Source organism: Gymnoscopelus microlampas, assembly GCF_963454915.1.
Source record: "Gymnoscopelus microlampas genome assembly, chromosome: 13".
In the NCBI taxonomy this organism is placed as follows: Eukaryota; Metazoa; Chordata; class Actinopteri; order Myctophiformes; family Myctophidae; genus Gymnoscopelus; species Gymnoscopelus microlampas.
The window spans coordinates 36,928,857-36,955,810 of NC_139950.1; the positions used below are offsets into that span (position 1 = coordinate 36,928,857).

The 26,954-nt window shown below is 40.1% G+C and overlaps 1 protein-coding gene across 1 annotated transcript in view; it reads left to right on the forward strand.

Moving 5' to 3' along the window:
• Positions 1–2,413: 2,413 nt before the first annotated feature.
• Positions 2,414–26,954, forward strand: part of pdzd8 (PDZ domain containing 8) — a 55,627-nt gene continuing 31,086 nt past the window's right edge. Inside the window, exons 1-3 of the mRNA XM_084075360.1 lie at positions 2,414–3,440; positions 21,966–22,091; positions 26,710–26,812. Of these exons, the coding sequence (XP_083931486.1) occupies positions 2,530–3,440; positions 21,966–22,091; positions 26,710–26,812 (1,140 nt within the window). The 5' untranslated portion in view covers positions 2,414–2,529. The remainder of the gene's footprint in view (positions 3,441–21,965; positions 22,092–26,709; positions 26,813–26,954) is intronic.

The window sequence follows — 26,954 nt, forward strand, 5'->3', positions numbered from 1 at the left end:
ACTTGATAAGTTTCTCCACCAAAAGATTCGGCCACACCCTTTTATTGTAGCTAGTCTTGATCATAGATATTTCAGAAAAAAAGTAATTCAAGGATTTGGGAGAAGGTTCCTACGATTTCGGCCTTCGGCTACTGCTTGCATGCATCACAAAACCCTTCCTCTGTCTTCACTCTCGTCTCAGCCTTAATGCTGTAGGCCTAAAACAGGCAAAATAACATAAATGAACTGCATTCTGCATAATATCTTTTTGTGTGTAATAATATCGAATTGGACTCATAATGCCAGTTTAGGTCAACGGGCCTGGACCGCCACACCACGGCCCAGGCCAATTTGGACAGTTTTTACATATTAACTTATATATTTGTATGTATAAATGTATTTGTATACGTTTGATGCAGTGATGGTCTTTTTTTTTGTATTAAAAAGGTCTCAAAAAGTCCTTAAATTGTCACTTCACTGTCATCTGGGGACCCCCCCATTGTATTGTTATTTCCATAGAAAAAAAGAAAGGGAAGGGGGAGAGTAGATCAAACAAAAGAGAAAAAAAAAGAAAAAAAAGTTATCTACATATTTTCACATGGCACCTGAGATAAGATATAAAGGTGCATGAGCATAGCAGTAGATGTATACTGTGCATGATGTACTTATGGACGTTAGTTAAGGCGCTAGAAAAAAACACAATAAAAAGACAAGTCAGTGCGTTGTACATGGGATTAAGGTGCAAAATGTCAGTACGTGTTGACCGCATAATACACATAAGGTAGACTGACACTGGTATAATCCGCAAGTAGGTCCATGAGGAAGAGCAAAGAAAAAAAGTCAAGTCACTTGTCCCTCGTATAATCCACAGGTAGGTCCAAGGAAGGAAAGTCCAAGGAGCACTGTGAGCACTTGTATACAACTGATGTTGTAGTGATATAGTAGCCTAGATAATTAGGCTACTTAATCATGCCATTTGATAAGACTACTAACTTTGTTTTACAAAGAGGTAGTTGGCATGAAATCTTTCAATGGTCATTATCTGATGTATGTGGATTTATGGCTAAGTGCTCTTATCCTGTGAGCCTTCTGGACTAACAGAATTATTGTTAAAATTGAATTAGTGGTCTGACTTGATTCTAAGCTGGAGTACTTTCTTCTTTGAAGAAGGGAGAAAAGACAACCTGTTGATCACCACATTTTAAATTACCAGCTTGTGTAAGCACTGAGTCCTTGCAAGTAAAATATTGCAAACTTGCAACATATTTAATAATAATAATAACAAATAACGGTTCTGGACTGTTAAAGTATCACAGCTCAAAATGATCTTGTATCTCTCTTGCAGAATGCTCTAGATCAGTGGTTCTCAACCTTTTCAGGTCGTGACCCCCCAAAATAATCATATTTGAACTGGGGACCCCACACCCTGATAAGCACTTGGAATGTAGGAGTTGAGGCATTACATTTTGTTTGACTCGTTTCCACAGACAAATATTGTGAAAATAGCAGATCTACAACGCCTTGCTCGAGGCGTTGTGAGCTTGTAGATCGGCTATTTAAAAAAATATTGCCTCTTTCTTGTATTATTTGACGATTTGGCCAATGTTTGAGCAGTTTTTATACTATAGTTTGTTGATTTCTTTTGTTGGAGTACTGGTCTATTTATTTGTCTTTTCTTTTTATTAAAAAGGTCTTAAAAGTAATTAAGAGGTAGGGTAAGTAATATAAATACATATTTTTGTTTGTTAAAATGTTAAAGTACTATATTCTGATAGTAATCATTGCTACAGAGCATTTGTTCGGTCACAGGGGTCTCTCCAGCTCTTTAGTAAACAGAATATAAGTACATTTTCAGGTAGGTAAGGCAATCAGGAGAGAGCACTGAAAATGCATTATCTGTTTAGCTGGAGAGACATGGGAGACTCCTTTTACTGAACAAACACTCTATCAATGAGTACTATCAGAATATAGAGCGATTTAACACTTATTTTAACCAAAGTAAATCACTTACCCTACCTTTAAATTGTCACTTCACTAGCTGTCATCTGGGGACCCCCCAAAATCATGTGGGGACCCACAGGTTGAGAACCACTGCTCTAGATGTGCTGTGTGGGAGAGGATAGGTCCTACTAGGTACTGCTAAACTTTGATAGTAGAGACTAGGGAGTAGAGAGAATGGCAAAGAATACAAATCCTGTTATATAGTCAAATAGTTTCTATACACATTTTATAATTGAATCAATATCTGCCTAACTGGACTTTAGAGTATTAGTCAATAGTCATGGTGGAGGTATATTAGTGGGATAATTATCAGCTTTGAAGCAGCAAAGCCTCTGGCCCTTCTTGTATACATTCCCTCCTACGTCATCACGCACACTACGCATACGTTCGCCCAATCAGCTGCGGAGTCTCAACCTCAGGAAAGAGGCAGATGATATGGCAGCTTTGTGAGCGACCAGGTGGAACTTGCTTTGTTATTTACGGTTAAACCTCTCAGTATGAACACATTTTAACGCGACAGACGACAGGCGGCTGGTACAGTAGCTCGAAATGATTTACCTGATACTGATTTCCGCGATCTCCGGAGCCGTCGTCACGCTGATATTACAGTTCTTGTTGATTTACCGATGGAGCCCCGAGCCCGTGGGCAGGACAGTGCAATATGTCAAAGCGGTGCCCGATCCCGCATTGAAGGATTACTTTAACAACCAGCAACATCATCATGCCGAACCGGGCCAGCAGCAACAACAACAAGACAACGCACCGTCCAGACAGCAGCAGGAGGCCGTCTCCTCCTCACGACAGCAGCAGGAAGCGGCTACTGTCACTAGCAGTAACGTTAGCCCAAAACAGTCGCCACTGGCGTCGCACGGCGGCGAGCCCAATATCCATACATCCAAGCCGGAGACGTGCGATTTCCTCAATGCCATCTTTCTGTTCCTCTTCAAGGAGCTCCGAGACACTCCCGCCGTCAGACACTGGCTCACCAAGAAGATCAAGGTGGAGTTCGAGGAGCTGCTGCAGACAAAGACGGCGGGTCGGCTGCTGGAGGGACTCAGTCTCAGGGATATCTCCCTGGGCAATACTTTGCCCGTGTTCAAAACGGCCAAACTGATAAAGCCGGTGCACTTGAACGAGGACGGCATGCCCGAGGAGCTCAACTTTGAAGTGGACCTCGAGTATAACGGAGGGTTCCACCTGGCCATTGATGTAGACCTGGTCTTTGGGAAGTCCGCGTACCTGTTCGTGAAGATGATCAAGGTGGAAGGAAAGCTGAGGCTGCAGTTCACGCGCCAGCCCTTCTCCCACTGGTCCTTCTCCTTCATCAAGGACCCACTGATAGACTTCGAGGTGAAGTCCCAGTTTGAAGGAAGGCCTTTGCCTCAACTCACGTCAATCATTGTCAATCAACTGAAACGGGTCATCAAGAAAAAGCACACACTACCAAATTACAAAATCAGGTAGGCGCAAACTCTTAGTTTTAACCTATAGCCCACTTCCTGTGCTGTTTGTTACTCTAGCAGCAGATAGCAGTGACCTCCATGGGGGCCACTTGACTGGGCAGGGGGAGAGACACAAGATTTGGGAGAACTTTTTAGGAGCATGCTCAATGACGCTGTTGGAACCCATTCAATGACCCATTTATTTATTTGTTATTGGCAGTAAAATGGTGCTTTGAGTGTATCATCATAAGTCACCAGCTAAATGGTGTGCAGTCCTGATTGGAATAACACTTAGACAATACTGAAACGACTGGTCATAAATTGTTATCTGGCACCTCATTTGGGGGGAGAAAGAAAAGTTCTGAGACTTGACTGCCTGCCTGGCCTGAATCCATTATGTGACAATTTCAAAGAATCAGATATTCAAGGAGCTCAGTTTGCAGGTTAATCAAAAGCTGCATCTGTCTGTGTGTATTGGCTTTGTTGGCAGCATGTATACTCTTTCATTAAAGGCCAATAGGCCTTGTGACATGGGAATGCACCTGTTGCGAGCAGCATGGTGGAACATTACCACCAGTAGAGTAATGACATTGAAATGTCAATATTTATGACACCCCCCTTACAGAGAGTTTTTAAATGACTGTGACCCTGTGTTAAACAGGCACATGTGTCACACAAGATTAGTGTGAAATGAGAGAGACTGATAGAGGGACACTTCCTTGTCAAATGCAGAAGTGCAGCAATTCGCTCACTTTCTGTCTTGTCTCTCAATCTCTCATCACTTCCTCTCTGTCCAGTTGACCTCGCAGTTATTAGATTTTTTATTTGAATAAACAAACTATGGGCACAGACACTAGAGCTAAGCAATATATCAATATAAACTCGATATTGTGATATGAAACCATATTGTCTGGGAATTTGATTATCGTAATATCATGACTTAGGCCTAGCTTGTAGAACAATGCACAGTCAGATTCCTCGACCAGTAAGTGAACATTCCTGGCCAATAACCAGAGTTCTGATTTAGGCTATTTAGTGAGATAGAATATTCTTTACTTGCAGTATCTACTGTTATAACTGAGTGAAATGAACAATGGCTGTTAAGTCATCGTAATTCACATGGTCTTTTAAAAAAAAAATCTTAAGTGTGTGTAACCAATAGTCATCTCCCAAACATCGTCACTGATTCGTCAGATTATTGACATCGAGGTACTAGGTAAAAAATATTGATTTCTTTTTGTCAACATCACCCACCCCGAAGGATTTCCTGTTCCAACTAGAGTTGGAACAGATCCTTTAGGATTTTAACGATTCCGGTTCCTCAGCGGGTCCCTTTAACAATTCCTATTGGGGGTTCCAAATGGACCCTAACAGGTCTATAACTACAGGTCCATTTGGTTCCATTTGTACACTCTCAGAGTTATGGTGGTCCATGAAATTAAAAAGTTTTAGTCCACATACCAGCTCTGACAGTGTGATAAAAAAACGGTTCCTGATATGGTTCCAAATGTGATGGAACTGATTCTTGTTCCTCAATGTTGGATCTGTTTCCTCCTGATTCCTCTGGTTTCCGGATCCCAACCCTAGTTCCAACTAGAGCAGCACTGATATATCGGCCATTATTTGACTTTTTTGACAACATCGGTATCGTCAGCTATGCAGCTGATGTGTCACGATTTGAACCACTTTTAACCTGACGTTCCTTTTTTTGGCCATGTCATCATAGGTGAACATTTTCAAATAGCCGATCTACAAGCTTGCAGTGCATTGTGATGAGATGCATTATTGTGCTTGTAGATTGGCTATTTTTTAAGATTCTTTTTTCAACAGGGCATAAGTGGTTAAATACAATAAAGTTAAGTTTGTGTGTATTTATTTATCTATTAAAAAGTTATTTGTTTATTTTGAATTACTCGTTTGCTGAGTTAAATGTTCTCAAGTTTTTCAACTTGGTCAGAAAACCTTTCCCTTTTTGACAAAATAATATTGGTAAAAATATTGGTAATCAATCTAGGACTCAAAATCTGGACCGGCATCAGACCCAATAATCTGCCATTGGTCGGGCTCTAGTTCCAACAGTATGGATTGACTTGTATCCTCTATATGCTGTTTCTCAAACCCCCACATTGATATTTATTTGGCCACGGACGGACCCCATCTGAAAATGTCTTGTGCCAGGAACTTCCAGAAGAGAAGATTTATGTAAAAAAAAAAAAAAAGAAGCAAAATCTTCCAAATATTTTCAATATTTTTCAAACATTTTCAAAAACAGCAGATATACAAGCTGTGAGCTTGTAGATCTGCTGTTTTTGAATAGCCAACATATAAATGGACAAAGTCGTTAAAATGATTGAGATGCTAACTACTTTTGCTGGGGACCCCCTGGGTACCCGGGCCCCACTTTGAGAACCACTGCTCTACAGAATTTCCACTGTATAATGCTTATTTTAAATGCATCTGTCAGCTTGCCATGAATGCTGTTACAGCACTTTACTAGATTCAGCATCAGTGCACCCAATTACATGGCACACTGACCCGTATGGCTGGCTTTGCCTGCCTACGTTTGGAGAGGTCACCCTGCTGTCTCAGGACTGCAGTGAAAGCTGCATTGGCACGACAAACTTTAGCCTGCCTTCACTAGCCTTGTTATGCCTTTGTGTTGCCCCTGTGGCCAGAGCAGCACATTTATTAGAAATGGCCTCAGTGTTGAGTGGGTACAGTGAAGTATTCTTTTCATAGTGGGGAAACATAGATTGTCATAATTTCCCCACCTTCTCAGGGCATTCCGATCTATCTCCATTTTAGAAAATAAGTGCTGAAGTGAAAAAGATGGTATCTCTTTTGTGTGCAGAATGTGTAATTATCTACAAAACCAGTTGAGTCATTAGCCTACTTCTGTTTGCTTGCATGGCTTGAGGACATTGTTTTCTCGACAAAATCAATGCATCGCTGTGTTGTGCCTGACAGAAAGGAACACTTTTCTTTTCTGCATCACATTCTCTGTGTAGGCTGTTTTGAACACGACCCAACAAAAGGTTGGCTTGTTTCATGAGAACATGAAAAACACCACCAGACATTACATTTAAGCTTCACCGCCACAGGCACCCACTGACATGCACATGTACTGTACACAGCATTGCTCTCGTTGAGCTGTGTGGGAGCAAGCGCCACCAAACTGTAGGAGTTTCTTAAAAATGCTGTGTGTACGTGTGTTGTTGTATGAAGGCAGTGAGTGGTTCGCAAACCTTTTTTGAGCTCCTTCTGGACTCTGGACCACCAGCATATTTTCATTCTCACATTCACATATCAGATAGATAGTCTCTTATATTTTAAATACTTGTATGCAGTGCTTGTTTTCTTGTAAGGCTAGACTTTCAGTTTGGTCGTAATTGTACAATAACTTGCAAATTAGCTTTAGCACATCACATTGTGATATTGCCTAAAACAATTGCAATATGCTATGCTGGCCATATCGCCCACCCCTAAATGTATGTACAGTTACAGTATGCGTGTTACCCAATACCCATGAACATGTTGTGTTGTGAGCTTGATGAGATTATGTGCAACAGCCTTTGAGGATGGAACCCTGAGTGTTGGGATTTGCTGAATGGCACAGATGGTAGGACGTTGGAGAGGAGGGCTGGGAGAGTGGCCCTCTGGAGCTAATCCAGGCCCTTACGACACCCTTATAGAGGCAGACTAGAATCATAATAAGCAGGGAATCGCTCTTGTTTTATGGTGTCTCATGGTGTGGGTTCCTAAGGAGCTATTTTTATACTTTAAAGTACCGATACATGCATTCGGGCTAATTTTGAAACCTTAATTTAATACTGTATTCTACCAGGAAGCTGGGAAAAAATATTTAGATATGATTTTAGGGGCTTTTTTGAGCTGCATAGTTGATAGATTAAATCAGTGATAAAATGTAATTGCCATCTTTTTTTTATTACTATTTTGTTAATGAATAACAAGTGATTACTTTTGTGTATGTGTGTGTGTGTGTGTGTGGGCTCTGGTCTCTGGAATCATCTATGGAGACTACTAAAGGTGCTTGGTCTCCCTTTTGAGAACCAGTCCTGTAAATCCTAGCAAATAAGGCGAAAAGATGGATTATACAACTATATGATCTCCACATTTTATTTGTGTTTTAGTTTATGCTTGCGACAATCTGACACTGTATCTTGGCAATCGAAGGACGCAACTGCAGGTAATGCGTTCAGTTGGGAGCTAAGTTAAAATGAATGACAACCAGGGACATGTTAAAAAATTGTTCAAAATTAGCTCAAAATCTTCATCTGCCTTGCACCCTTGTCTTTACGTGTGTGTGTGTGTGTGTGTGTGTGTGTGTGTGTGTGTGTGTGTGTGTGTGTGTGTGTGTGTGTGTGTGTGTGTGTGTGTGTGTGTGTGTGTGTGTGTGTGTGTGTGTGTGTGTGTGTGTGTGTGTGTGTGTGAGAGATTGTACGCGCGCGTGCGAGCGTGTGTGATTGTACTTTGAACTGTCACAATCTAATTCATTCTATCCATGAGTCATCACCACACCAGGAATGCCCTGCACACAGGCATAGTATCAACACACGTGCATACACACAGACAATCCAGTGTCAGCTGTCGTTTGTTACATAATTGCTGGATGGACATCTGTTATCCCTCCATCTCAACTTCTCTAATTTTTTGAGTCTGTTATATCCTGGGGTGGTGGGGGGACGGGGGGGTTATGGCTTCTATACAAACTACCGACTTGCATAGGACACAGCTGAGCATAGTTTTCAACCTGGTCATTTTAGATGTAGACATGTTCCATTTTAGCTTTGGATTTCTGCTTTGTCCTGCTGCAGAAACAGGGAGACATTGATAGAGCCTTTTGCTATTGTAGTTTAGCTGTCAATTTGTCTGAATTTCTGTGAGTCATATTCATATAGAAGGAGAATCTTGTACAATAACACGCAACCATAACGGAACAGTGCTTCATGGCATTGGTGGCTCAGCCAGTTAGTGAACCGACCACATGTTCCGTTTTTGAGTCGTGAGGACCAGAGTTTGAATCCGACTCCCGTCATGTCTTCTGACCTCGGTTTCCTGTCTCTCTACACTCTGTAAGTTCTTAGAGATACATGTATTGGATAAATAGTTCAGAACCAAAGAACATCTCACAGCCAAGTATTTTCCCACAGTCCAGTCATTCAGTCAATATATAGATCGACTCAATATACTAACATAGAGAAAGTGACTCGTTGCCGGTCTTCTAATTTCAGCTAGGTTGATCGTCATATTACGGGATGTGAGCTGGTAGCTTTGTATGATAATACAAGCCAAGATTTTTATTTTTTATTTGATAGTATACTGTAGACTGTCAGGAAATGGGGAGAGAGAGAGATGGGGAGTAACACGCAGCAAAGGTCGTCAGGATCGGGATTTGAACCTGCAACACGCTGTCAGGCTGTATTAAAAGCCTAGGTGCCCGGACCGCTACGCCAGCCGTCCGGGCCATTTGTTACAAGTTTTTGTCAAGATTCTTGAACTGTTTACAGGGACCTGGAGATACTTAACAAGGAGGGCAGTTATAATTCCAAATCTATGTTACAGTATGACATCTCAACTTCCTGTCACTGAGTAAGGTTTGTACTTCAGATGACATGTCTACTGCTCCAGGAGGAACGGCAGTCTGACATGTATTGCATTCTCTTGGTCCTCTCATATAGCATGCTTATTGCTCCCTGTCCCACATGTGGTCATTTTAGGATTATTGCCTGGAACATCGGCCTGCATTTTTGTGCCAGGTTAATCAAAAATAGACATTAATCCCCCGGATGATTAAGCTGTGCTTGTGCAGATCGTTCAGCGGACAACCTTGGAGCAAAAGTTGGAAAATATATTTGTCAACATGGAACACACAAGCATTATGCAGTATGTAGGTTGTAATCGTAATAATGGTTATTATGGAAGTTATTATGATTATTTCAAGTAGTATGCCTAGTTGCTGTTGTAGTGGCAGTGGTAGTGATTTATGAAACATTAGTCTGGTGTTTTGGCTATGGATTTATTTGGCCAAATCAGACATCGGAGTTAATGTGGGTGTGGCCTGAAGGATCTTTTTTTTTCTGGTGTCATGCAACCCCTTTAAGCCTGTAGAGATTAGTGAGCTGTTGGCTATCAGTCATGCTATAGGACTTAGTCTGTGCTGACATAGCTGCTTGTCATACTGCAGAAAAAGACGGTAATGAAATCACTGGATCATAATTCTTCACCAAAATGGCTGGCTGAAGCTCTGGTAGTAGTAACAGTAACTCTATGGATGAACTATGTGTATAGTTAAATATGTAAATGTGTGTCTTTTATAACATGGAAAGGATTGATGTACTATGCACCTACTCTATAGCCTGTGGAAATACTCACAGTGTTTGAGAATGAAACAAAGGCAAACTGCTATTAGTGGAGCGGCTAAATGCTTTTTATTGGCAGAATCTTTCAGTTGATGATAAAAGCGTGAAAATTGGCATGAGCAGTCTCCATGGGTCACTTGACAAGAAAATTGTCCGAGGCAGTTGTAATTTCAAGATGGCGGCCATTTTTCAAGATGGCCGATACCTTAGTGAGCAGTTAAGTGATATGATGGTTTATTTGGTGATACAAGCATGAAAATTGGCATGAATAGTCTCTGTGGGTCACTTGACAATAGGCCACCCACAGCTACTTCACATTTCAACATGGCGGCCATTTTTCAAGATGGCCAACACTTTAGTGGAGCATTTAAGTTATATAATGGTTCATTTGGTGATACAAGCATGAACATTGGCATGAGCAGTCTCTGTGGGTCACTTGACAATAAGCCACCCACAGCTACTTGAAATTTCAAGATGGCGGCCATTTTTCAAGATGGCCACCACCTTAGTGGAGCAGTTAAGCTTAAGATACAAGCATGAAAATTGCCATGAGCCGTCTCAAAAGGTCATTTGACAAGAAACCCCACAACCACCGCTTGAAATTTCAAGATGACTGCCGCCCGCCATGTGGATCTTTAAATGATACCTTTTCTCATAGAAATGTATTGGGTTCCTCAAAAAGCTCTGTCAAGAGAGGTTGTTTGACTGTGTTTTGTCTGACTACTCGCCCACGACCAGTCCAGTTTGGTAAAACCTGTCAGGAGTTGCCTCCCACCGGCATAGCTCTCAGGGTTCACTGAGGTACACAAGCTCCCTTACCACGACAAGGTAACAGTCACAAGGGCGGATTTATTTTTTATTTTTTAACTAACAGCCATTACATGTGTCAAATAAATACTAAGAAATGGGGAAACAAAAAATATGACTAATAAATGAGCACAGTTGTGGTGCTGAACGGACAGTGCTCCAAAATTATAATTGAGCAATTAGTCCAGGGGCCAACACTGATATTTTCACAAATTGGTACCACCTAAGGTGACCGTAAAGTTTTTGCATTTTTGTCTTCCTACATGTCTCTAGTTTATATTTTGGTATGATAACCCTTCCAATCTTGTAGCTTAATGGCAGTTATCACTACCTACTGGCTAATGTATCCGGTAGGAGACACAAAGTAGAATCTTTGTGTCTCCTACCAGAAATACACCCGGGCATCAAATTATTGCGACAAAAAACAAAATATATCCATGTATTCAAGGCTTCATGGGGTGTGTAATTGATAACTTCTCAGATTTTTGGTGTTTGCAAAAAGACTGCTTTCCATAAGCTTGTAAAAGTTTACCCTCCTTCGGTCTAGGGTGGTCATAGCTGAATGGGTAGAGAGTCCCCCTGGGAAACTTAAAGAGGAGTTCACCCAAAACATGATTTATTTTCTATCAATTGCACACCCCATGAAGCCTTGAATACATGGATATATTTTGTTTTTTGTCGCAATAATTTGATGCCCGGGTGTAGGAGACACAAAGATTCTACTTTGTGTCTCCTACCGGATACATTAGCCGGTAGGTAGTGATAACTGCCATTAAGCTACAAGATTGGAAGGGTTATCATACCAAAATATAAACTAGAGACATGTAGGAAGACAAAAATACAAAAACTTTACGGTCACCTTAGGTGGTACCAAAATATGGCTTGGCCCCTGGACTAAATGGCTAATACTGAATGGCAGTAGCCACGGAACCATGACAAACTATACTAAGGAACTAAACTGAAAATATGCTTCACCGTTACGTATGGCAGTGGAAGGCAGTGGAAGCAATGTTACAAAGTAACAACTGAAAATTACACACTAATAGACTGGTGACAAAGTAAAACATGATGCACTGATGTGGCGAGGGGAAGCCGAGCCATAGGCTTACACTTGAAAACACAGAGGACAACGGGGAATAACTCTGGCAAAATAAACATGCAAATAGGTTCTAGCAGGGGCAACTATATAGGCATGTGCAACTGAGTCCATATCTGAAGCACTTACTGTACACCTTCCAGTACATGCCTTGGTGCACCCACATTTGGTCAACTCCCAACAACTCTCCGCAATAGGTGGAAGTGGAGTCCAGAAGACTTTCCACTTCTCGTCCTGTTCCACCCATCCCCAGTCAGATGGCTCGGCATTTGTGGATGTCGCTTCAATGCCTGTCCCCACACGTATCCAGCCTCATAAGAAGCACGTTTGGCATGCTCTTTGAGTGCTGCTTGAGTTGGTGGGATCAAGTCATAATGTCTTTGCTTTCTGGCAAAGAGATCAAGATGTAGATGCTCTCTTTTGGGCCCTTTCCAGCTCTGTGATGTTGAACCTAAGTTTACAGCTTAAATTATATTTTGCTCTGTTTCTTGTCAATGTGCTTTCTATGCCATCACCTTCATCTAGTCGGGTTAGACTAAGTAAGATAGGTAGAGCATTGATCTTATGAAATAATGGAACATTTCTTGCAATGGTATCATAACCAGTACGATCGTGCTCTCTGTTGAATAAACTCGGCTGAATGAGTTTTTCCTTGGTGACCTGCTGACAAATGAAACATCTGTCCCAGTTAGTTTTCTCAACTGTTATGATGGCTTCTGCCATGTCTGCAGCATAGGCAGAGGCCGAGGGTTTATCCTTTTACCACCTTTTACCAAGCACTTTGATGTATGGGATACAACTAAGTTCGTGCCTTAACCCTACACCTAGTCCGATCGTTCATCAATGCCATTTAAATCCTGTGCGATCTGTACACCATCCGGTTAACTAAAACCCCATTAACCTTGGCTCGGCTCTCCCGCGCTGGCACAACCTGTCAATTCAGGTGCGGCTATCTAATTGTTTTGGGGTAAATTAGACAGCATTTGGGGTACTAACTTTCAATTAGCTGACATTGAACCCCACTCTGAGTTTAACAGCAGTGATATATCACCAGTGTGCCCTGGTAGTGCGGATATTCACTCTTATCTAATCTATCTATGATCAACAAATCAACACAACTGTATTGTGATGTGTTAAAAGTTGTTCTTTAGCATAATAACAATAATCGTATAATTGTCCTTAATGAAAAAAAACATACATTTCTATGAGAAAATGTATCTTTTGAGGATCCAGGGGGCGGCCATCTTGAAAATAGAAATTTCAAGTGGATGTGAGTGTTTTCTTGTCAAGCAACCCTTAGAAACTGCTCATGCCAATTGTAATGCCTGTATCAACAAATAAACCATTATATAACTTAATTGCTCCACTAAAGTGTTGGCCATCTTGACAAATGGCCGCCATCTTGAAATTTCAAGTAGCTGTGGGTGGCCTATTGTCAAGTGACCCACAGAGACTGCTCATGCCAATTTTCATGCTTGTATCACCAAATAAACCATTATATAACTTAATTGCTCCACTAAAGTGTTGGCCATCTTGAAAAATGGCCGCCATCTTGGAAATTCAAGTAGCTGTGGGTGGTCTATTGTCAAGTGACCCACAGAGACTGCTCATGCCAATTTTCATGCTTGTATCACCAAATAAACCATCATATCACTTAACTGCCCACTAAGGTGTCGGCCATCTTGAAAAATGGCCGCCATCTTGAAATTACAACTGCCTCGGACAATTTTCTTGTCAAGTGACCCGTGGAGACTGCTCATGCCAATTTTCACGCTTTTATCATAAATTGAAAGATCGTAGCACTTAGCTGCTCCGCTATATGCTAGTGCACTCGTTTAGATAATGTTAGGCCCCAGACTTTTCCAAATTTTATAAATGGCATACAGCTGATATTGGCCATGCTTGAAGCTAACCAGACAGCCCAGCAGAGCACATCATGCAGGTATTCATTGGTTCTTGTGTGCATTGGGTCTTTTGAGCAGAGAAGAAAAGAGGGCTAATCTCATAAGAACTTTCTGATTAGAGAGTCAAGTTTCCTCTTTGAAAGGAATGTCTGGCTATTGTTCCCAAAGCCCCTTGACTTCTCATTAACTGGGCTGTCATAAGCTAACATACTGTGGTGCATTTGATCCTGGGAATGCCAAGAACAGAATGCATTGTGTTGGTCTAAAATAAATAACTGTAGATCTGGTGTACAAATAAATAACAATAGTCCTTCCTGCAGCTCAGCCATGTTCCAATCTGACTAGGGGTGGTAACAGTAATCAAACTAATACATTTTGTCAATTATAAAGAAATGTAAAAAAAAAAAAGAAAGAAAAAAGAAACCCGCATTGATTTGTTGACATATAAAAATGATAATAATAAGTTAAAAAAGTGTTTCTCGATTATTTGATTAGTCCATAAGGTAATCAACAAAATAATCACTAAGAAAGTAATTGATGATAATCAAATATGATCGGAGGATGTTTATTGCATGTAATGTAGAAATGCCCCCAAAACTATCTTAAAAAACATTTACGGCGAGCGTCATGGTCATGCGACAAAGTACAATTAAGGACACTTCAAAAACGTCTTGGGAAAACAGAGTGTTGTGCCTGTGGAACGGGCCTGTGTGCATAACTGGGTGATCAAATAATGAATGACGGGGAAAAAGTGTATTCAAGCAGAAATCAAACTTTCACCTGCATTTGTCATTGTCCCACCATTCCTTCCACATCTACTGGCTTAAAACAGGAAAAGTTTTCTTTTAACTTTTATGGGTGCTTATACGGGGAGATGCATTTCTAGCAACCCGTCTTGGTGGGATCGTCCCCTTTGGCTGTTAGTCTGGGCTGCATATATTGCCGAATGACTCCTTCCAAATATTGGTTTAGTTCTCATTTAGAGTAATTTATCATGCGCTATGAAAACCAAGAGGGACTATTTGTCACTCACTCATACAGGTACAAGCTGCAACGATGGTACAGTTCACCGTACACCAGTCTGAAGCATAAGGTAGCCTCGTGCAGGACACAGATAGGCTAAGGGGTGTAGTGAGGACGGGTGTGCCCCATGCATTTTTAATAGGCACTGCTTGCCCCAGCTAATGGTGTCTGGAAAGTGATAGGGTCCCGTCTGCTGACTTGTATTTTGCAGAGACAAATGCAAGTACACGTTTTACAATTAAGATGGCTGGTTTCTGTCAAGCCCTTTGTGGTTAATAAATGGTGCTTTTGTTTTTCTTGTGATTTGCAAAACTTCTCTAATGTCTCCTTATCCAGATCCTACTCAACCCTGCCGATGCCAAATGAGAAGAAAATCACCACTTCCAATAACATTGTACATTATGTAATGCAAAGTGCTGTGGTCATTGCAAAATTGATGGTTTAGGAAACTGAGTAGATTACTTTAGGGCATACCACACCGTTGGCAATTAGAATTAAGACAAAATTGTACAAACCACACTTAAAGGCCACTTGGAGCGACTTCTGCAATGACATCATTCAGTGTGTTTGATCTTGGGCCTGATGTTTAGTCTAGGCTGACATGGCTCAGCTAGATGTCAGCACAAGCCTGGTACTGGAGCTGAGAACTGGCCAGCCAAGTAAGACAAATTCTAGAACAAAAAACTAAAAGCACACACAGTACATAAAGAATATAATTCACACTCTCATATACAGTACGTACACAAACTTACCAAGTAGACAAGACGTATCTTTCCCTAGTATAGAAGAATACCCCAGAGACGACCGTAACCACTTTCAACCTGGCATTCCTATTTTGGGTACGTCATTATGGTGAAAATGTTCAAACATACAACAACATACAACAAATAAATAAAATGGGGCTACTGTGGGGAAGTGAGCCCTCATGTCACACAGATTCATAATCCTGCATTCTGGGTGTTGGAACTATGGGTGTCTTTCATCGTACTACATATATTACAGACAGTTCTTTGTATTGTCTTTATTAAGCTATTATTTGCTTACCATCACGCTGTATGGAATACTTGTAATGTGATTGTGCCTCATATTGGGTTATTATATGAGGCATATAACTAAATAAAATGCATAACAAAATAAAATTGTTCAGCAGCCTCAATGAAAGTAAAATAAAATAGACACACACACATAGCACGGACGGACGGTCGGTCGGTCGGTCGGTCGGTCGACTCTTTTATCCAAAGCGACTTACAATAAGTGCATTCAACATAGTAGGTAGGGAACGAAACTACTAATCACCAGAAGTCCTAAGTGCATTTTCTGCTAAAACAAGCAACCAAGAGTATACCTAGCGCTAAGGTAAGAGTGCAATATATCAGCTACTTACTTTCTTAAACAGATGAGACAAATAGCAAAATCAAATGAGCAAGAGATAAAACAAATAAGTGTATCGACTAAACAAGATCCAATAAAACAATGCAATAATAAAATAAGAGTTTTATACACACACACACACACACACACACACACACACACACACACACACACACACACACACACACACACTGGCTCAACCAGACAAATGGTTACACACACGCTATGGTGAATACTAGTCAGACAAGTGTTAAATTGGTCAACACCTGAAGCTCTGTGAAATAGGATCTCTAGTGTCCTCTTAGTGTATATTTGTTTTTCTCAAGTTTTATTAAAAAAAAAACAGAGTTTTCTAAAGCCAGTGCAATAGTACAGTACACTCGTCTATTAAAAATGTGAAATCTATAATGCCTTACTCTTGGAACAGAACTGTCAGGAATCCCAAATATAGCAATCAGCGGGAATGGTTGCGATCTACTACTACCAAGAACTTTTGACCTAATGGTAGAAAATACAAAAACCAGACCAGATACCAAGCAAACCAAATTGCTCTACGGGGACAGTAAAGCCACGCCTATCCAATCCATGTAGATTTGGCCAAAGAAAAAACATATGGCTTAGATGGCAAGGAGAGCCATGACAACTTGGGTCTGATGCCAATCCCGATTTTGGAGAGTGCACCATCACTTACTAATGTTATGACCAATATGTTGTCAAAATGTCACATTTTGTAATACATTTGAAAAACACAGATTTTATAAATATTTCTCTTTGAGAACATTAACTTATAACCCAACATGGGTTATAATCAATGATTGATTGATTTTTATTGACACAAACGTGCATTTACTCGCACATGGCCATTTATTTGTACATATCTGTCAAAAGGATAAAACACAAAAAAAGCTTAAGAGCTTATTTCCATTGTGGTCCAAATTGCAAATATGTGTGTAAACTGTGCCATGTGTTTGGAGGGTAGCAGAGACATAAAGAATAATATTATTATCCATAATAAGTAGCCTACAATTCATACCTTTTTAACATACTAGACAAGTAAAATGGCAAAGAACAACAAGGGTGCTGTAAAAGGAACCTGATACAACTTAACTAATTGATGGTTACCTGTAGGTCCAGCTGCTATTCAGCCAGCTCTTTGTGAAGGACTTGAAGTTAACTATGGAGCTTTTCACCCATTCCACATGCTGGCTTTAGACAGTGCAGAGTATAACAATGAGTCCATTCCAAATAGCTTTTGAGATTTATACGCACCATGGGGGACTGGGCCTTCTGCTCGGCAGCACCGCGCCTGCAGGAACAGCCTTCCTATTGATTTAAGAGCACTGCAAACCCTGAACTCTTTTAAAACAAGCCCAAATTCTTTTCGTGTTAAATTGTTGTGTAAATACTGTCAGTAATAGCCGTTTGTGCTTGACCTTCTTTTTTTTTAACCTTCTATGATTGATTTTTATTTTTATTTTTTGTATTTAGAACAGGCAGGTCATCTTGAGCATCACATTACAATAAAATGAGTACATTTCAGGTGTTTTTAACACTCATTATATTACAGGCTATTCAGTCCAGAAGAGAGGGGTCCTATATTAAGCAACATCAGTCTTTTAGAAAGTTCTCAGTCCGTTTCTCCTCGATTGCAAAGTCCATGGCAGTTTGCCAACAGATATTCCAATGATTTACTCCCAATCCTAACAGCACGGTGAACAGGCCTCCAAATATAGCAGGGAAAGGGGAAAAAAACGTAGAGAAATAAGACACAAGAATTGAAATATACAAAAAGTTATATAATACAAGTACCGATTGATTACATGTTTTAACTATGTAGTTATGGAGATTCCCTGTGAATGAAAAGTGCATTACAAATAAATGTATTATTATGTATATTTCTTCAGTAATGTGAATAGTTTGTCCACACAATCTATTTCAAACCATCTGAGTCTTAAGGTAAGCAACAGGAGCCAAATCACAGCATTGTGCTGTTAAACAACATACGTGACATAACTGACAATCCTTTTGGTTTAACCACCAAACCACACCCAATAGTCACAGGTCTGACAAGTTTAACTTTTACTAGAAACTGACTGATCTGTGCTTAATACATTTTCAAGTAAATGTGTTCATTTGATAATTTACCCTTTCATACATTATTTCTTACAAATGCTGTAATCCTGTGAATTTTGAGAAGCCAGAGCCTGTTTTAAAAATAAATAAAAATGGCTGCTCTTGAGAAAGTTATCATCTGCACAATGAGGTGCCAACACAGGATAAGAAGAATCATGTCATGGATTTCTGTTCTGTTGGTGAAACATAGAAAACACTTTCTATTGAGCCTATTGAATTATGGAGATGTGGGAAATGAATCGAAAGATTGATGAAAATGAGACGAAAGATTGTGTAAGGACACGACACTGGCAGTCTGTCATGGTTTAATGGGATTGGGGCATTCAGGGTATGTGATTTGTCTGCATACCCACGGCCTAGCCCTAGCCTAGTGGATAATTATATCCCAGCAGGGCAAGTCTCTTTTTTGCCTTTCCTGCTGTGCAGTCCTGGGCATTTCCCTTGTTACGACAGAACTAGAACTTTACCACCCGATGAAAATTTGCATGCTGTCATAATGTGACACGACTCTAGCCTACTGAAACATATTGACATTTCTGTACAGTATTTCCTGGTCAGCCTATCTTTGTGGATGCCTTACTGCTGGTGCCCTATAGTTTGTGTACTGCAGTGTCATAAAGCTATTGAGCAGCAGACTGCAGGGAAATTCCACCTTAAAATGTCCTTGCATTGTTCTTACTTGTGTTATCTGTGATGTTCAATACTCCTATGGTTTAGCTTCCTTTCTCCCTCACAGTATTTGACTTTGCTTTAGTTTGTGACTTACTGCATTTCCCATAAGCACATTCAATAAATCCCATGCAAGTAGCCTATAAGGACATTATAACGTATATAATCTGGACAAATCTGACAACTTGGTAACCTTTAGAGTCACTTTTCAAACGGACATTAAAAACACTTGACCAAAAGCCCAATCGTTACCACCATTGCCATATAGTACAAAACTACAATTTATTCAAGTTTGATAGCTTTAAACATTTTGCAGATGCTTGTCTCATTGTTAAGGTTTTAAATGAGCTTGCACCTCCCTCCATTGAAACAGTTAATAGAGCGAAGGGAAAGTGGTGGCAGAGCAACAAGGGCAACTACCAGAGGGGACTGCGATGTACCATTCAGACTTTGTGTGTTTGGTAAAACAGCATTGTCTGTTAGAGCCTCCCATCACTGGAATAGCTTCCCTACCGAAGTAAGAGAGACTACAGCTATTGGACCTTCAAATTCAACTTTAAGAGATGGCTTAAAGCAAACCAAATTTGTAATATGTAAAATGTAGTTTTGTTCCCTACCTATGTTGAATGCACTTATTGTAAGTCGCTTTGGATAAAAGCGTCTGCTAAATGACTGTAATGTAATGTAATCATGGGTAATTATCAGCTCTATTTGTCACTGGTGTCATTTCTCATATTTTACTGTAGTTCTTCTGTCTCGTGTACTATGTTTACTTATCTTGTACTGTATTGATATTTCTGTTTTTGTATGGATAGTTATATCACCACTTTTTAACGATCTGCTCGGTGACAGGGACTAGTACAGATGAAAATTTGCTTTTGGCTAACTGTTTTGTTTTTGTTAGTTTCAAAATAGATAACAGTTAACTAAGAACATAGTTGATAAAGATGTTAAATAGTAAGCGTGCTTAAAGTGCTAGAAATGTAAAATAGAGTGAACAATATATATGTCTGACTAGAGTGAAAGGTGCCATGTGCTGCTCAGACATTGGAATCAGATGCCTTTTAGGGTACAGAGTTCAGTACATTCATGGACATATGAATCTTTGAGATATCAGCCTTTCTCTTCCAAAATATCAGTATCGGCATTGGCCTTGAAAAATACCTATCGGATGACCTCTGCACCAGTAATATCCTGCAATGACATCACCCTGAGGGAGTTTAGCTAATTGTCGGCTACAAATGTGGGAATACAAGACATACAAAATTGGACCTGACATTGGCTTTTTCATCTCCAGTTATTATTCATTAATACTTGTTGAGTATTTTTTGCTTTATTATGATAGGTTAGTAGAGAGACAGGAAACTGAGGGCAGAGAAGGGGAAGGACATGTAACACAAGTCTCCAGAATCAAACCTGGGACGGTGCAATTATGTGGTCTTTGCATGATCCACTGGTGCATATGGTAGCCCATTAACACAGCTGAATGAAATACAAATAATGTGAGTTTGGATCCTGCATAGACATTCCACCACAAGTTATGCAGTATTGTACTGCAAATGCATGTACAATGTATAAAAATACATTATACATGCATTTTAGGGGGAAATAACTACCATACATTTGTGTTTTTCTTTCATTTCACTTTAAATCCCGATTCATACTTAGGAAGCATAAATTTGGCTTTAGTTTTTTGTCTCCATCTCTGGTGTTAATCAGCAAAACCTTGATTCATTTCCCATGTCTCTTGGTTGTTTCACAAGCTAGTCCTCAGTATGATGACAAGGCGGAGACGCTAACAGTTAACTAATAGTGTGGCTCCTCACTGCATATTGCCATCTAAACACACAGAATACCCTCAGAGGTATGGCGTTGTCAGGCTCGGCGCTATTAACTCTCTCAGTGCCAATGAAATAAAAAAAATGGCATACTGTGCCAGATTTTTTTTTTTTTTTTATAAGTAAAAAAAAAGTGCTTAGGAAGCGAGATACAGCCCTTTTCAGTTATAAGTTAAACAAAGAGTGGATGGAGCTGCAAATCTTCAGATAATGATATCTTGGGTTCTGAACATTTTTTTTTTTTTAACTCGGGATAACTCGTTCTGGCACTGAGGGCATTCAGAAAAAACTCGGGATAACTCGTGGCTTGGCACTGAGAAAGTTAAAAAGAAGAAATCAGCAGTGTATCTTTAAGTAGTTCTGTTTACTGGTGTTTTGACCCACAAAAGGGAACATCAGTGATCACAAGCTTTCAGGGTTGTTCTTTTTTATTTTATTTTTACAGGGAAAGGCTTACGATTCAGAACTGTTAGATGTTGCTTGATATACTTAAAACAATACACCATTGCATCCCTTTTCAGGTGGTGTTTTTAATTATATGAACAGGGTGATCGGGGAGCAAAGTGAGGTTTTCTCTTAATTTCCTCCTGATCTCGTTGCTAACACAGTGATTGTATTTCAACAGAATGCCATGACTAGCACATTTAGACCTGGAAAGCCTTGAATTGAACTTTTTCAGAAAACTTAGGTTAGGATTTAGAAGGCGTTTTTAAAATGGGCCTCGGGTCTAAATGGGCTAGAGATAGCATCATAATGAAAAGCCTTGCCTCGGACCATTTCATAAATACACATTTCACCTGGGATCCCACCAGAACCTGCTCTCTATCTCCTCTCATGCGTGATTCATATTTTTCTTCCGTGCTGGTCTTGTGCACCAAAATATCAAAGATCTACCTAGAGATTGTAGATCGGCTATTTTGGGATTTTGGTGCACAGCTAAGTATAACTCAAGCTTAGGCCTTCATTCTACTGTATGTCAACAAAGCTCCCTCATTATTTATCTGTCATGACTATTGCACACTGATGACAGTCACTCACACAAAATTTTCATTATTTGGTCTGATTTCAGTAAAAGAAAAGACATGGGACATAAAACATGGGGGTAATTCCTTCATTTTGTACTTAAGGAAGTTAGAAAAGTTTGACGATCGTCACAGAAAGAAAGACATTTAATATTGACCTTTGGACCATGACTATTGTGATTAAACACCAACCAACTCTACAGCTAAAAGTCATCCTTGAGACATTTGTCTACACAGACCGATCATCAGTTCATCAGTCCCTGTAGCAAAATTTACTGAGTGCTTTTCTGTTTCTTCCAGATACAAACCCTTCTTCCCATTTCAAGTGCAGCCTCCGCTGGGCTCGGCCAGTGACTTGGACCTGTCCGTCCAGGACACCCGGTTGGTGGAGGGGCGACTCCAAGTCACCCTCATTGAATGTAGCAGGTAAGAGAACTCTAACCCATGTCCCTTTCCTTGTGTGGAGGACTGTGTCTGCTATTGACTTATTTTAATTTTACTATTACAACTAGAAAAAAGCGCCCTGCGGGGGTTTGGCCCCACCCTATGTGAAGCCCCCCCTTACTACAGTCCAACAACCACTTTTGAAACTGAGTACACCTTGTTTACAAGTGACATAGAATGGAGGGTGGTGCCACCAAACAATATTTTTGGTGAGGTAGTGGTCAAATAGTTGAAATTCACTTTTTAATGGGCACTACGGTTACTGAGAAATGTCTACTGAAAGCTTCTTAGCATGTTGCTAATGGAAACAAATGGTATCAGTTAGCCAGTATCTGTTCACCCCATACTTCCGGCACTCTTTCTCATGCCACACCGTCCAAGTTCCAGTTCCACCCCGGGAACTCGGCACTCACTGTGATATCAACTACATACCTAAAGTTTCGTGACTGCATCTTGCACAGTTGTGACGCTGTCGCGGTGACTAAATCTGTCCACAGACATAAACACCTCACAAGGTGAAAACAATACCATCCAGGTAGCCACACTGTGGCTCATAAAGAAAAGGTGTGGATGTTCACCCATCCTCAGGTGTCATGGGTGATAAGGTGTCTATAAGTAATCCAGAAAACATCTGCATGTCTTAAAACTTTGTTCAATAGCCTTTATGCTAGTGTATTTTGGTTTTTTTTGAGAGTATGAAGTGCCTGCGAGTGTTTTTTGAATTGAACATCCCTCACAAAAGATTGTGAACTGCATTGGAGTCCACACTCAGGACTCATGCTGTGCATCATGTTCTAAAGTCTAATTTATACTTAATAAAATATAAGATTTTCGATCATAGAACTGTTATTTTCATTGAGCAACATAAATTAGGCTTAAGGCCATGGTCGTATGGCACAATGCTTCAGCAAGCTAAGGCACAATTTAAGTCTTAAATGTCATAACAAATGCCATCAAAGTCAAGGTTTGTAAATTATCCATACCTACCTGTACAAGTGTGACAAAATTCTGAACTAAACAACGTTCCCATAGTAGGACAATGTTATTAAGCCAGTTTCAGTTTTTCACAATTAATGCAAATTGGTATAGAATCATTTCTTTGATTATTAAAAAAGATGATGTCATTTGAAAAGAAAAGGCTTAACTTTAAACCTTTCTGTTAAAGTTTTGTTAGCAGCCCTTGCCTAGAGGCTATACAGCTCCTTACACCCAACCAGATCAAAGTGGTTTTAAACAGCCAGAGGTTTTTTTAATATCTTGTGGGATCAATGTGGTGGAAGGACGAAGGGATGGACGGATGGGACGACATTGCCCTCCTTTGAGCTCCGCCGCTAGCTGGGATAAACGTTTTATTGGGTCAGTTTGTTGCTGAACATGCAAATATAAAACAACAGGGAAACGGGACATGACACCTGAGGGTTACAGCAATAGCTTTATCAAAGTACAGTGAGGGATATAATTGCTATACTACAGCAGATACTACAAGTAAAATAAAATTAATAATATATTAAATAGTAGTCTGGCATCACAAAAGGTTCAGTGGTTGGTTAATGCAGTAGTAGTCTCTTCAGTAGTATATGTACTGTAAGTAGTTTTTCACAGGGCATTAACAGAAACATGCGTTTGGAGACCTGCTAAAGAGACTACTTGTTGAGACATGAGTTGTGCTCGCATTAAATTGTTTTTCACATATCACAGATAATTATTTAATAACCCCTTAATTTTGGTCCCTGAGATTTGGTCAGAAACGCATGATTTGTGCATTCGTTTTCAACAAAATAATCTGAAAGAAGGGTACATTCTCCTTCCTATAATAACACAAATCCCATATTAAGTCCTTAGGCCATCTACAAGGTCAGGTGCTCTGAGCTGTTGTGTAACTGGGTAGCTAGCAAAACATTACAGGCCCACTGGGATTGCATGGGAAGGAGAGAAACTGTATTGATCACTATTATGCTTAATTTATACTTTGCAGATGAGCTTGTAGATCGGCTATTTTCGGCACGCAACACTGGCGCGCAATGAAGTATAAGTATTTAGTTCTCAGTTAAAGGGATACTCGTAGACTAGTTTTGAAACTACATTACATTTGCAAAGATACAATTATGATTACTGTGGAAAATTATGATGACATGGCCATTTCTTTTTTAAATCCCGAGGTGAATATGAATCTTCAGTAACCATTTTAGGGGTGTAAGAATTTGAAATTACTATAATATATAGGCTATTTACAAATGTGTGAGCCATGCTAAGGTCTAGCATGTAAAATGAGATTTGTATCCAGTTTATGGTTCTTGGCACTGAACATGAGCATGAACTAGTCTTTGGTGAAAAAGCTTCTTGTAATTCAATGAATGTTGACTTTGCATTTGGTTTATGTGGACACTGGACAGTGTATTTATGTGGACACGACAGTACAGTATGTGTTAGATGGTGTAACATTATATCCAAGGTGTTCCAACTTACCACTCTCCATTACAACCAGAGCTTTTTATTGCCCTTGCCGCTCCCCTGTACAAAATGCTGTGCTAATCAACTTAAACATTAAAGCTCTAAATTTCATTGCTTCTTCCGTAAAGGAACCTAATATGTCTCTGTCACATGGGAACGCACAGTCAACTAGATTCCACACGATACAGCCCATTGTCTTAGTGAGGACACACTGGTCCTTTCCAGTTTTTACAGTCCCTTCCCTGAGGCAAACGTGCTGTCGGCCAATGAAAATTTAAACATGGCAGCTTTGAACCAACTAACCACCCCGACCACACCCTGATGGAAAGTTTTATCCTTTGTATCCAATGGTTCCCTTGGTAGACAGATGAGCTCATATGTATGTTGGCATACATCTGTGTGTGTGTATGTCTGTGTGTGTGTGTGTGTGTGTGTGTGTGTGTGAGAGAGAGAGAGAGAGAGAGAGAGAGGGAGAGAGAGAGATAGAGAGTGTATGTGTGTGGAATGTGGATGCATATTTGTGTTCCCACATGGCATGTATGTGTTTTCAGATCTGACTCGACCATTAATAATTCACACCGCCTAATTCCCGGCTGCAGGCCCAGAGCTCTGGTCCTTCTCTTCACTCACCACTGGGTGCAAATGGATCCCCTCTTACCTCACTGGAGCAGCCTGCCATGGCACGCACACACACACATAGACACCAGCCTAAAGTACTTTTTCTCTCCCTCTCCCCCTCTCTAGTTTTCCCTTCCTTACAAACATCTGAATGGGTGTTCAAATGGCAAGCAAGCTGAAAGCTTATCATTATTCCTTGTTTTTTTGGGGGTAGGGGCTATCGACTACATCGGTGAGATTTTTCGGAGAACCGCTTCTTCTCTCAGAAAAAAAGTGTTCTGTCAGCGGGTCAGAGGATTAGTGAATTAAGTGTTGAATTTTACCATCTAAATAAAAGATTGACTTATAGGCCATTTCTGCAATGTTTCATGTGTAGGGAATGCATTTCCTACACTATTCTGTGAATCTCCAGCAGGGGGAAGCATCTGCCCATTGCATTGCTCAGTAACCTGCTGTGATTCAGGAAATAGGACTGTCAGAAAAAACAAAATAACAGCTTCAAAGCAGCTATGGATGAATGGGAGCAAAACAAATCAGGAAGTTGAATAATTCTGACTCATAATATTTACTGGTATCTTAGGCGTTTCTAAAGGAAGTTTAAACTGAGTTGGTTATTTTAGAAATGTAGAGGAAACTATTGTGGTTAACATGAGCCAAAGCCCTTTCATGTAAGTATTCTGAATGAGTGCACACCTTGTGTGTCGACAAGTGACTTTCACAGCTACACTGGTGATGTCATAGCACTCTCTCCTCACCGCACCAGGGGGCAGCAATAGTCTTGTATTTGCTCTAGTCTAAACCATCTTTTACTTCACTATTATTAAAACATTTTTTTACATGCAATACGGCTACACCTCACAATCTACCAATAATTTCTGAAAATGATTTAGCTAAAACTCTCTCTCAAATACAGGGAAAAAAGTCTAGGAAACCTCAGTTAGAGGTCTCATTAATAAGGTATATTTTCTATAAACCTATTTTATGAACTATCAGTCAATCACAGGTCTGTTTATTATAAATATAAATTGTACACTCCTGCATCACTGTTTGGATTCACATTATTCACAACAGAATTAAAATAGAAATTAGGTATGCAACTAACTAATATTTCTTCTATTATGATTATCCCATGCAATTACTTAAGTACAAAATCATTACTGTAAAATATGGTAATGTAGGCTACAGAGAATGCTTTTCACATATCTGTTTTTGACTGCTTTTATCCAGTGGTCAAAAACATACAGTAGCTTTTCATTTTTAGAATATTTACTGTAGGCATAATCAGTGGCTTTATTACCAGAATCACAGGCACTGTCCTTTTCTACTGTTGCACTTCATCTGTTGAATCTGTCTATCAGAGTGTCAGGAAAATACAGTGATTGTGAATTTTCAAATAAGACATATTTGAGTAAGTCTAAAGCTTCATTTATCCTTTTATGGACGTTGGCAACAAGAAAAAGATTTCAAGCAAAAAACTGAGCATAAATTAGGCTTAACGCTGTTCTTCTCCTGTCCTCTATTGTGCCTGCAGACTGTTCATTCTGGGCTCCTATGAGCGAGAGACGTACGTACACTGCACTTTGGAGCTCAGCAGCCATGAGTGGAAAGAGAAGACTCGCAGCTCCATCAAACAGGTGGGTGTTAAACCACAAGCAATTTATTACTTACTCCATCCCTCTCTCTCTCTGTCTCACTCCTGCAACCCCCCCCCTCCTTCTCTGTGCCTCTCTCTCGCTCCATCTCTCTTGACCTTTGTGCACTTAAAGAGGGCTAGTG